At 36.3% G+C, this 12,340-nt stretch overlaps 1 protein-coding gene across 1 annotated transcript; it reads left to right on the top strand.

Annotated features, from left to right (window-relative positions):
* The first annotated feature begins 7,740 nt into the window (after positions 1-7,740).
* On the top strand, positions 7,741-10,192 carry LOC148875834 (expansin-B3-like). The gene is made up of 4 exons (XM_088965469.1): positions 7,741-8,129; positions 8,347-8,653; positions 9,019-9,148; positions 9,572-10,192. Exons 1-4 carry the CDS (start codon positions 7,964-7,966, stop codon positions 9,764-9,766), a joined length of 798 nt encoding a protein of 265 aa, XP_088821595.1. The 5' UTR covers positions 7,741-7,963; the 3' UTR covers positions 9,767-10,192.
* The last annotated feature ends 2,148 nt before the right edge of the window (positions 10,193-12,340 follow it).

The raw sequence follows: 12,340 nt of genomic DNA, 5'->3' as shown, positions 1-12,340 counted from the left end.
TTATTTAAAATTTTAAGTCGGACTCTTTAGAGATAGAAAACGAACACATGAAAATATTATACCAAAATCAATGAAATTACAAACAAGCTACAAATAGAATTGAATACAACTAAGGGAGAGCATAATAGAAACAAGATGCAAGGTTTGATAAATCAACTTGATAATCTCTACATAAATGAGGATATTATGTGGGGACAAAAATCTAGCATTAACCGGCTCAAATATGAGGATAAAAATATCAAGTATTTTCATGCAAATACTATGAAAAGGAGGGCCGGAATAAAATCATTAAACTTAAGGCTCGGTTTGAACAGACTACAAATACAAATAAATGCAAAGTATAAATTCATACAAAATATAAGATTTGCACTTTCAGTTTGGAAGGAGTACCGATACAGATATATAGAGTACAAAGCCTTATCTTTTTTGTATTATTTTGTATCTATTGTACTCTACTGTCTCTACATATTTGTATTTGTACTCTTTCCAAATTAAGCCTTGCAATTTAAAAAGACTACATGTACAAATATGTACTCCTTTCATAGCCTAAGAAAAAGAGTGTAAATGACCAAATTTGTCCATTATGTGATAGGGTTCTCAAAAATGTATCACCCAACACCATGCATTGGTTCCGGGACAGAAACAAGTATATTGGTGGAGGATCCTTGGCCCCCTCAAACTGGCTCAACCACTACATTGGTTTCTTGTGACCATGCTAGGCGTGCATGGTTTGGTTTTAAGAATAAGTAGTAAACCCAGTTTATTGGATCCATTAATTAGTTTTAAGGGCTAGTTCAAATCTTGGTTTCAGGGCTGCAATAGTCAAAAAGAAATGAAATCAGAACCGGTAGTATTATTAACAATCACTCTCTCGAATATCTAGAAAAAAAAATGCAGTATTTGCTAGCCCTGGTCATGGACACTTTGGATTCCTCCTAGATTGGGCATAGTGAAGATCAATGTTGATAGAGCTTGTATGAGTAAAGATGAGGCTGCTTTTTTGTGTTGTGGTTCAAGACTCAAATGTATCATGATTTGTAGTTAGGGGTGTAAACGGTATTCGAAAATACAATTTTGAATTTGATATTTGATATGATTGAGTCGAATTCGGATATTTTTTACCGAATAGTTAATCGGATTCGAATTTGAATATGACCCGATTCGGTTCGATAAATATCCAATTTTTATTGATTATTTAATTCTTATATATAATATATAAAACATTTTATATAATTTATATATAATAATTAAGTTACATAAATAATTTATATATTTATATACTTTATAGCAATACAATATTTATTTTTTATATTTATTAATTATCTAAAATAATTAATTAATTGAATTTGAATTGAACTTGGATATTGGATTTTCTAATTGAATTCGAATTCAAACATTGCCTGATCGAATTCAAATTCGATCCATTTACACCCCTACTTGTAATTCTTTCTGGTAATGGTTTAGCTAAATTTGCATCGAAGATTGAAGCTATTGCTGTCATAGAGGGGGTGAAGCTGATCAAATCTCTTGGGTTATATTAGGTGGACATCAAGTGTGATTTTAGGAGCATCATTGAAAGCATTTATAGAATAAGAGCGAATTGTACTTTTGATGTGATCTTAGTGATAAAAGATATCCTCATACTCTATCAAGAAATTGAGTGTATGTTCTCCCATGTGAGGAGATAAGGTAATTGGGCTACTCATCAAGTACTCATGTTGGGTTTTCTTAAGGCTCATTTTGGAAGGAGTACAAATGCAAATATGTAGAGTGTAAAACCTTATGTTTCGTATTATTTTGTATGTATTTGCATTGTACATATTTGCATTTGTAAGACTCATTTTGAAACTAGAACAAATATATAGAAAATAATATAAAATACAAGATTTTGCACTCTATATATTTGTATTTGTACTCCTTCCAAATTGAGCATAAGGCTGTGTTTGGTTATAGTGTAATTTTATTTACACTAGTACAAATAAAAAAATGCAAATTTTCATTTAATTTTGTTTTGAGTTTTACTTTATTCTGCTTGATGTCTTAATTTACTACATTTGTAATGCAATAAAAAAAATAAAGTAAAATTTGATACAAAAATAGGTCAGAATTTACACTCGAATAATTTGTACTACCACAGTTTTGCATTAGTGCAAATTATTTTGCATTGCAACCAAACACAGCCTAAAGATTTTGAGAGGCTTAAGTGACTAGTGGTTGGTAGGAAGATGGTTTGGTTCATGGTTTTCAAAACCGGATGGTCGGACCAGAAAAATTGGGAACCGATCAGGTGACCGTTCCATTTTTCACCAAAACCGAGAAGGTGACCGGTTCCGTTTTTCACCAAAACCAGATTTTTGTCAAAAAATGTTGATTTGGTCAACAAACTACTGACCCGGGCATTCAAACCGTTCAATAGTTTTGATCGTTTTTTAAGTTTTTTGTCAAAATAGGCTAACCATTCATTTCAAATGGTTGGACCATTCAACCCAGGAACTGAACCCCTAACCGGTTCGTTATTCGGGTCAGTTTTAAAAACTATGGTTATATTTTGTTTAGGAATGTTTTTAGGAAAAAAAGTATATTGTTTGCTTAGGGGCTATTACTGTTGTGTAGTAAGAGGAATTGCCAAAATCAAAAGGAATCAGTATACATGCATAGTATTTGTACACAAGAGATGAACATCACTTATAAGTTACAACCTAAAAAGCCTAAACTACAGGCTTATGAGCTATTCTTATATGCAATTCTATTGCACCTCTCATTCCTTTCTAATGTAAAACTTTCTTCATTTCATATATTCACATGTGAATCACACAAATACTTGCTATGATGATAAAAGATTTACGCAGTTGGTAAGCGTAAGAGCATAAGTTTAAATTTAAAAGGCGTCATTTTATATGCAAAAAATGCTAAAAATTAGGACGATATCTAATCTATCCCATCCAACCTAGATAGTAGGGACCAAGATTAGGTAATGGCCTAACATAATTGTTTGCTTGAATATATAAGAAAAGAAAAGCTAAAAGTTTGTTAATGCATTATTTATCTTATTGTTGTTGCTTTGGACTATATGGGTGTTTGAGTGTGAAAGGGAGAATACTATTGTTTACGGTCATGGGGCAACACCCCTCTATCTTCCATTTGATAATGGTTAATAAAATCTAAAGGTGGTCATCGATTCATCGCCCCTCCACTTTGAATAATATTTAGGGCTAGAAAACAGAATAAATACAGCAAATACCCTTGGCTAAACCACCTTTGAAATATAAACAAAGGAATGTATACAAGAAGAGAGAAAATTCTAATTATGCTTTGGGTTTTATTTTACTTCATTCCATAACTTATCCCCATCTGCATGACAAACAAACAAAATAAAATCAAGAGTACACCAAAATTTACAGTCTAATTCATTTGCATTCCATTTCTAAACTTTTTTCACCGGTGCAAATAAAATTGGACTACAAACAAACTAGGAACAATTGGGTCAAAGTTATACATATAGGGCATCGTATATACTGATAACTAAAAAAAAACAACTTTTGCAAGATCTAACTAGCTATAAAGTTGTGGACGCTAAAATAATCCCGTTCAAACCAAGAACTCACTAGTTTTTTCATAAGACTTTTCTTCCCACTAGAGCCTTTGAAAAGTGAGATCAAAACTCTCTCTCTCTCTCTGCATGCCTTAATAATTAATAATATATATAAACTTCTAAGCATAAATATTAAAAAAAAAAACATTCCATTAAAGCAGCTACAAATACAATAATGAATCACATTGCAATAGGTGGTCGAACCCACAAATTTATATCTTTCTATCCAAGTATCCAATTTCAAATGAATCGCATTAAATTCTTTTATACTAAGTTTGGTTTGAAGGAAAAGATAGGGAAAGGAAGGGAATGATAAGAAAACCTATACAAGATTTATAAAGATATCCAGTCCCTACCTTTTCCTTCCTTTTCCTAATTTTCCCTTCTAACCAAACATGGCCTTAGTGTTTATAATTCAAAGCTAAGCACTTTGTTAAAATATTCAACAGAATGTGCTCTTGGTTGAACTTTAATGGATTCACATGGTATCTTCTCTGGCATGCAACTGACTCTCAGCAATCTTCCCCTCTCAAGCATTAAATAGAAAATCACAAATCAGAAGCAGAAGAAAGCAAGAAGCTCATTCAATTTGAGACAATAATACCAGTATAAATTATTACTGAAAATGATTCAATGAGGCTGTCATAGCTTGCGGTCCCCTTCTTTCGAAACCTGCAGATGAAGCAAATTGAGCTCAGCGAACTTCACATTAATATCAATGCACCAGCTCTACCAAGCATCTTCATGATCAGCTATACTGGATAACTAAATTGAATCCTAACCGCTGAAGTCAATGCAAAAATAATTGAGTTGAGTAGCTACAGAGAGATGCAATCGGATGGGCTACGACAAGACGCTCCTCACAGCGCCCCACATGCACATCCAACCGTGCATTGGGAATACCTCCCCTACTTGTAATGAGAAGATATTCCCAATGCATGGTTTGATGTCATGTGGGGCGCGCATTGTGGGAAGTCCATGCGAATCCCAAAGAGACAGAGGAAGCTAAGCCCACTTTTCTGTTCTCTTTCTTTTCTTTTAAGCCCATTTTCTATGTTGTCTGGACCAGAAATAAACAATGGTAGGTAATGATGGATGCTCTTCAACTAGAGATAATTGTGATGGGTTGGGTTGATGCCTTTGGCTAGAGGTGTAGGTGTTAACTCTTCTCCAATAATCCAACACTTACAAAGTGACTGACTCCTCACATGGTGATGGTGAGGAGCTCCTGGTCGAATCAAATTCCTTAATTACTTCCCAAGAAATTTTGATTTACTTTAAGCACATGGATTTATAAAAGCAAGGAATTGGAATTATCCCTTGCTTCCCTTAGTTGCTAATCCACTAATCTTAACAAGATATAAAACATTTTATGAAAATCACATAAAATAGCTTATCCGCATAGAGAATCATGGACCATGTATGAATTGTGCTTAGCATGCGCCCTCATATGTAATTAAATTAACCACATTGACCCCCAAAAAATAAAATATGACACAATAAGATAATTAGTTATCATATTAATAAGCTTAAGCTTATATTTTATAAACTACTTTTCTTGCGTGAATACGTGACACGTGCAGATAAGCTCTCTGCTGGCGATTCACATTATCACATGGTCTATAGAATTGCAGTCAGAGAATAGGTTATGCAGAGAAATAACAGGAAGAAGAAGAAGAAAGGAGGAAGAAAAAAAAGTTAATTGAATCCAAATGGAGATTCTCCGTTACAGTATTATTGGGGTTCGGATCTGAAAAAAAAAAAAAACTCAAGACACAAGAACAAACAAAGTGGTCTCATCAATTTTAGTTGTAGATAGATAAATAGAGAGAGAGAGAGAGAGAGAGAGAGAGAAATAAAAAAAAAACTAACGGGTTAGGGCTTGTAGTGGGTGCATATGGATAGTAATCATTGACCCGACCCAATAACCTGTTTTGCTCAATTAGTAATACAAATGAAAATGACAAACCAACCAAACAACCACCAGACCAAACTGCTTGTGGTGCTCCCTTGTCGTTGGGATTTTGACTCTATCCCGGTTTTCCAGGCTTAAAGTATCATCTGTCTGGCTGTCCCAAAATGGACCCAAAAGAAATACTGAGGAATCCAATTACAGTTTGACTTTCCTGTCCATGGGTTAAAACGAATCAACCCGGATTAATGGCTTAGTTCAGGTCAGATCGGTTCTATGTAGGTTGTTGGCAAGTCCATATCCATTGTCAACACCAACCCGTACAGATACAAATGGCATGAATAATTCACTGACCCGGACCATCTAAATGGTGGACCAATTCTCATATGGAAAGGTAACTCAACCCTCAACAAAAATTGAAGTTAAAACAGAAAAAGACAATTGGGCTGGGCATCTTTGGGAAGCAAATAATTCAGTTGAAGCTTGGCCCACAACTAAACTTCCAAAAATTACGACAGGGAAATCAGATGACCGCTCAAACGAGTCCACGTGTTTGGTTTGTGGGAATAGGGGTATTGAATCGGAATTGGAATGACCCATTCTGATACCAACAGTTTGATTGGGCAGAATCAGAATCCCATTCCCATTATTGTTGGAATGGCATTCCCCCATTTGAGGGAATGACCATATCCACCCTCTCTCTTGAGAATGAAATCCTATTTCCACTTATTTCAATTCTGATTTTCATTCCTGTCATACATTGATTATAAAAATAGGCCATTCTAATTCCAATTCTAATTTTAATATAAACCAAACGGACCCTAAGTTAGCAACTTTACCATTTATCCTTTCTCTCCTTTTAAAGCTAGGATGAAAAATTGAAAACAAGTTCCCTATCCTCTATGGTTCTGAGAATTCACATTAGGGGACTACTTTTCAAATGGAGGGTGTGAATTTGCCATGTAAGCCCTTATTGAACACAACAAAATAGAATGCGACTCTCCAAGGTAAGGGAGCAGAGGGAAATCATCGAGGATCTCAGCCCGTGAACGTGTGGTCAAGTGACGCGTCCCCACGTTATACCCTTGCAAGATCGTGGATCAATTGATCAAGTTGAATTCAGGGACTATACACCGTAGAATCTTCCTCTAAAATATCATTTCTTTGATCCACTGATCACGTGCTTTTGTTCCTCTAAATCTTCTCCTCCTTTGGACTTTGGGGGCCCATAAGACTCTACATTCTCAACTGCATACGTGGCCCATGTGCCATATGATGCATATTTAATGTTGAAAACAACCAGTGAATCAGATCATATGGCTGTCACCATCTCATCCCCACAACTTATTTTCTATTCTCATTCTTGCCCTCCATCATAACTTATTTGATCACATATTCGCATCCGATCGCTCAAAAATCAATTACTCCCGTTGAAGTAGTCCTATGCTAAAACCGTGAATCACGGCTCTTAATGGTCCCACCTTGAATTGGATGAAGTGATGTAAGGTGGGGCCACAATGAGATCTCTTGTGCCGTTGTGCGTATACACGCGAGGGAGAGAAAACTTTATATTGTTTTATTGATGAAAATTTTTAAAATACAATATATAATATTAGATAATAAAAAGAAACAAAATAAAAAGAAAAAAAAAGGAGATTGTGTTGCAAAGAATACTATAATGGTGAAAAAAGACAAAAGAAAAGAAAATTTAATGAAAAGAATGCTCGTCGAGAAAATGGTAAAGTGAGATTGAATTCAGATCAGACGGTTGAGATCTTTTGTGCAAAAAACTTTGTTTGAGGGGTATGTTGGTCATTGTAATGGTAGTTAGGAGAGCCCCGTCTCCCGACTCGGCCACGTCAACAAGGTAATTTTATTTTTCACTGCATCACCACGTGCTTGCTTGATTGGTCACTCACTGAAGTCACCATCACCAATCAACGTGTAATAAGCAACAAAGTTCTATGCCTAAACAATATGAAACAAGATACAAGAGTAACGATTGAAGGATCTACTTCATGCACTGACCATAATACCCCTATCATTAACACTTCAACGGTACAACCCCATTGCCCCCAATCAATGCCTTAACCGTCGGGTGGGTCCGAAGGGCCCAAGACCTTGTTCTTGTGGCGTTTTCATCATAAGTCGAGTGGGCCAGCCGAGGGTAAATCCGAAGGCTCGGATTCCAACTTCTTCTTTATTTATACTCGGCCTTTCCGACCGCAATACAAAGAGAAGCTGAAAGCTCTCTAGTCTTCTTTTTGAAGGGCAAACTGTCGGCAGCAGCCAGCAGCAGCAGCTCTACAGTCTTCACTCTACGCATATATAATAGTACACACACGGAATCCAAAGACCACACTTTCAGACTTTCTTCGTTGTTCGTTCTCTCCCTCCATAGAAGACTCTTCACTCACTATAGACAGCGGTGGCGCCGCGCGACTCGTCTGACCCACAATATGATGCACCACCGCCGCTCAGGCCAGTTTCTCGGCCTCCATTTCTTCTTCATTGCCTTTGCCTCCCTGTCGGCCACTGGGCAACCAATCCATCAATTGTCTGACCTACATTGGCAACCCGCCACCGCTACCTGGTATGGAAGCCCCGAAGGCGATGGCAGCGATGGTAGGTCCCAGACTGCTGCTTAAAACTAATCGATTCCCATTACAGGAGCTGAATTTAGTTTACTTCTGGAGACTCTATCTTATGCTAGCTCCAACTCTTTCTTTTCACCAATCCAACAATAGTAGTAACTCCTACTGCATCATCAACTAGTAACTCCTACTGCATCATCCATAGTTTACTGAATCACTGATGTATATATATGTATGTATGTATGCAGGTGGGGCATGCGGGTACGGGTCACTGGTGGATGTGCGACCGTTAAAGGCGAGGGTAGGCGCCGTTAGTCCAATTTTGTTCAAGAACGGAGAGGGCTGCGGAGCTTGTTACAAGGTGAAGTGCCTCGATGGGAGCATATGCTCTAGGAGAGCCGTTACTATTATCGTAACGGACGAGTGTCCAGGTGGCTACTGCTCAAACGGGAGAACCCACTTCGACCTTAGCGGAGCTGCATTCGGTCGAATGGCCATCTCCGGGAATGGCGCGGCGCTCAGGAACCGAGGCGAGATCTCAGTCGTCTTCCGCCGGTAATTAATCCCGCGTCTTCTCTTCTCTCTTTTTTAACCTTTTTCTTTTTCAGTGAACTTCTGCTTTTTTATTTCGAATCCCCATTTAGTTCTGATTTGGTGATTTATCTTTCTAATCAACCTAGGTAACCGTCGTTGACTAATTTAAATTTACTAGACTGTCCTTCAGTCTTCGGATTGGGCTTCGTGTATGTGAGGGTATTTTAGTCTTAAGGCCTTGGTAGACTTCTGTGACAGTTTTAACCTTTTTGACCGAAGGTACCAGCTTAATTGGTTCTTTTCACACAGGTTGACCGCTGGTCGTTGCTTTCTTTTGATGTTTTTCTAGGTTTCCAATTGAAGCTAATTCTTTATTATCGTTGCAGGACACCGTGTAAATACCCAGGGAAGAACATCGCTTTCCATGTGAACGAAGGCTCCACCGATTACTGGCTCTCCCTTCTGGTGGAGTTCGAAGATGGAGATGGCGACGTTGGATCCATGCATATAAGAGAAGTAAAATCCACATCTCTGCTGTTTCTGCTACACTTAAAAGTTAAAACAGTTGTTTCATTAATTTGAAAGAGAAAACAGTTAATTCTGTTAGTAGGGTGTTTTTTATTGACTAACTTTGTTCTTTTTACATTAAGTACTGGCATGATGGGACAAATTTATTTTTTTAACATTAATTCTTTATAGATAAAAAGGTCGTTATATTAATTATCTTGTAAAAATTTACCGGGATAAATATAATTTAGTAAACATTTACTTGATTTATCCGGATAAGAAATCTGCAAATGAAAAGTAAAAAATCCTAATCTGACATAAAAAAGCGACACTCCACATGTATGTGGCCCAGGGCCCACACTCTTTGAAGTTTGAATTATGCTTTGGGTAATCCTGCTTCTCACGAATTATTTTGGGGGTATTGTTTGGCAGGCGAGCTCGACGGAGTGGCTAGAGATGAAGCATATATGGGGAGCAAATTGGTGCATTATTGGGGGGCCATTGAGAGGACCTTTCTCAGTCAAGCTCATGACACTGTCGACAGGTCGGACTCTCTCTGCGAGGGACGTCATTCCAAGGAACTGGTCTCCGAAGGCCACTTACACCTCACGCCTTAATTTCTACTAGCTCGTAATATTCCCCATTCCAAGGAACTGGACTCTCTCTGTTTACCTTTTTTTCTCAGGGAAAGAAGTAGCCGTTGTCGTCGGTTGTTTTCCCGGGAAAAGTAGCCGTTGGAGACTGGGAGTGCAAAGGCTGAAAGGCATCCGATGCTCCGCCTCCTCTTCTTCTTCTTGTGTTTTCTATTTTATTTGTATTTGTTTCTTTTTTTATCTTTGCCAAGTGTAAATGCTGTAGCCCCTCTCCAAAGGAGAGAGAGCGCTGTGTATTTGCTTGTGGGCCCTTTTTGTTTAAACAAATGGGTCAATTTGAAGAGTAAAGGCACGAGTTATCGCCATGGATATAGTCCTGGGTCCGGCTCTGCCTTTGTAGCTTGTAATTTGATTGGAATCCTTTTCAAGTAACCGGAACTGCCAGAGTGAGTTGTTTAAATTTGTCCCTACAGGTGGGATCAATGTCATGGTCGATGGGAAGCATTCCTTAGCCTGATTGCATACTTAAAAAATTACAAGTAGCCGCCTTTCCGAATGAGCATTAGCAATTCGCTGCCTCAATGTCTATGGGCAGGATTTATCCATTCTGAAAAAGCTGTCCATGGATTCCGAAAGTTTGATATCTATGATTTGATCATGAATCGGTTTATGTTAGAAGTTGCATCTGAACAAATGTGCAGATTTAATCCCATCTCATCTGATTAAAAATAGAAAAAGAATTATATAAATTTTATAATTGATAAATTTAATATTTTATATTTATATACATTTTTATAGATGTTTAAATTAAAAATAATTATTTTTATTTTTTATTTTTTTGTCATTTTAAACACAATAACTATGATATGGGTTAAATTCAAATCCAGTTTATATATCAAACTTTGGATGAGATTAAGATCCAAAAAATTTAATAATTGGATTGGATGCAGATGTAGTTGGTTCTGCTCAAAATCCCTTTACAACCCTAATTCTGAATTACTAGGAATTTCACAAAATCGATTTAGGGGTATTCATGTATGGTTTTGGTTTTCAAAAATCAAAACAAAAGCAACTGTTAAATCAGCTTGTGCTCAACTTCATTGATAAATGCATACTTCTCTTAAGGCTATTGTCATATGAATCCATGTTCATATTGGAGAGTTCATTTCACTACCTGGGCTGAATCAACTGAATCAAACACTTAATCTCCTTCTTATAATTAAAAGACCACACCTAGGTTTTTTGCATTCATTAACCAACATAAGGCTATGTTTGGTTACAGAGCAAATTTATTTGCACTAGTATAAAAACATGGGAGTGCAAATGTAAAAAATGCAAATTCTTGTTTAATTTTATTTTGGATTTTACTTTATTCTGCTTAATGTCTTAATATACTTCATTTGTATTGCAATCAAACAAAATAAATTAAAATTTGAAATAAAATAGGTCAGAATTTATTTGTATTGCAACCAAACACAGCCTAAGGAATTTTGAATTGACTATGAAGTATGAACTTAAGGCTGTGTTTGGTTGCAATGCAAATAAATTTGCAATGATGCAAAACCATGGCAGTGCAAATGATTTGAGTGCAAATTCTGACCTGTTTTTGTTTCAAATTTCAGCTTTTTTTTTTTTTGTGTGTATGTGTGTGTGTGTGTGTGGATTGCATTAAAAATGAAGTAAATTAAGACATGATGCAGAATAAAGTAAAATCCAAAACAAAATTAAATAAGAATTTGCATTTTTTACATTTACACTCCTATGCATTTGTACTTATTTGCACTACAACCAAATACAATATAAAGCTCAGTTTGGAAGGAGTACAAATACAAGTATATACAAAATGTAAGGTTTTGCATTTCACATATTTATATTTATACTCTTTGTACTGTACATATTTGTATTTGTACTTAGGCTCAGTTTGGAAGGAGTATAAATATAAATTTGTTGAATGCAAAACTTTATATTTTGTATTATTTTATATGTATTTATACAGTACATATTTGTATATTTGTATTTTCACTCCTTCCAAACTGAGCCTAACTGACTGATAAATAACAAATTAACAAGCAGGAACCATGGTTTGGATGCTCATGGTTTTGGTTCATGTCGAGTCTCGGTTCTACTGTAGATGGTGAACCTGTGAAATGAATCACAATGATGCCAGTGGGCTGTAGCTCAGGCCAGGACAAGGTCAGCCCAATGGAATTCCATTGATCCATAAGGAGCCCATCGAGTCATTCTACCTAAGCCGCCCAACCTGCTTAAAATTTCGTGGTTAGTTAGGGAACAACACAAATTCGTATACATACATCCAAAGAACTTTGAACCAATTTATTTAGACCTGACCCTGCGCTACCGTACATTGACTTTACTAAAATCTGTTCAAAATAATTGAATATTTTGTTGTTTTTTCTTGTTATTTAGGTTGTTTAATGTTTATATATAATATGAAAATCTTATAAACTCCAATAATTTAAATTATTCTTATTAATTTCATTAAATGTGAGTTGTGGACCCGCCCTGCCTTGCCCTCAAATGTAAGGGGTAGAGTTTTGCATTTTCATATGCAAGGTGAGTTTGGATTGTGAAAATCCAACCATTGTAA

The sequence above is a fragment of the Nelumbo lutea genome, chromosome 1 (genome assembly GCF_056320005.1).
Source record: "Nelumbo lutea isolate HS-2025 chromosome 1, American lotus-T2T, whole genome shotgun sequence".
Taxonomy (NCBI): Eukaryota; Viridiplantae; Streptophyta; class Magnoliopsida; order Proteales; family Nelumbonaceae; genus Nelumbo; species Nelumbo lutea.
The sequence above is the reverse complement of the archived record's forward strand: the minus strand, read 5'-3'. Positions and strand labels throughout refer to the sequence as shown.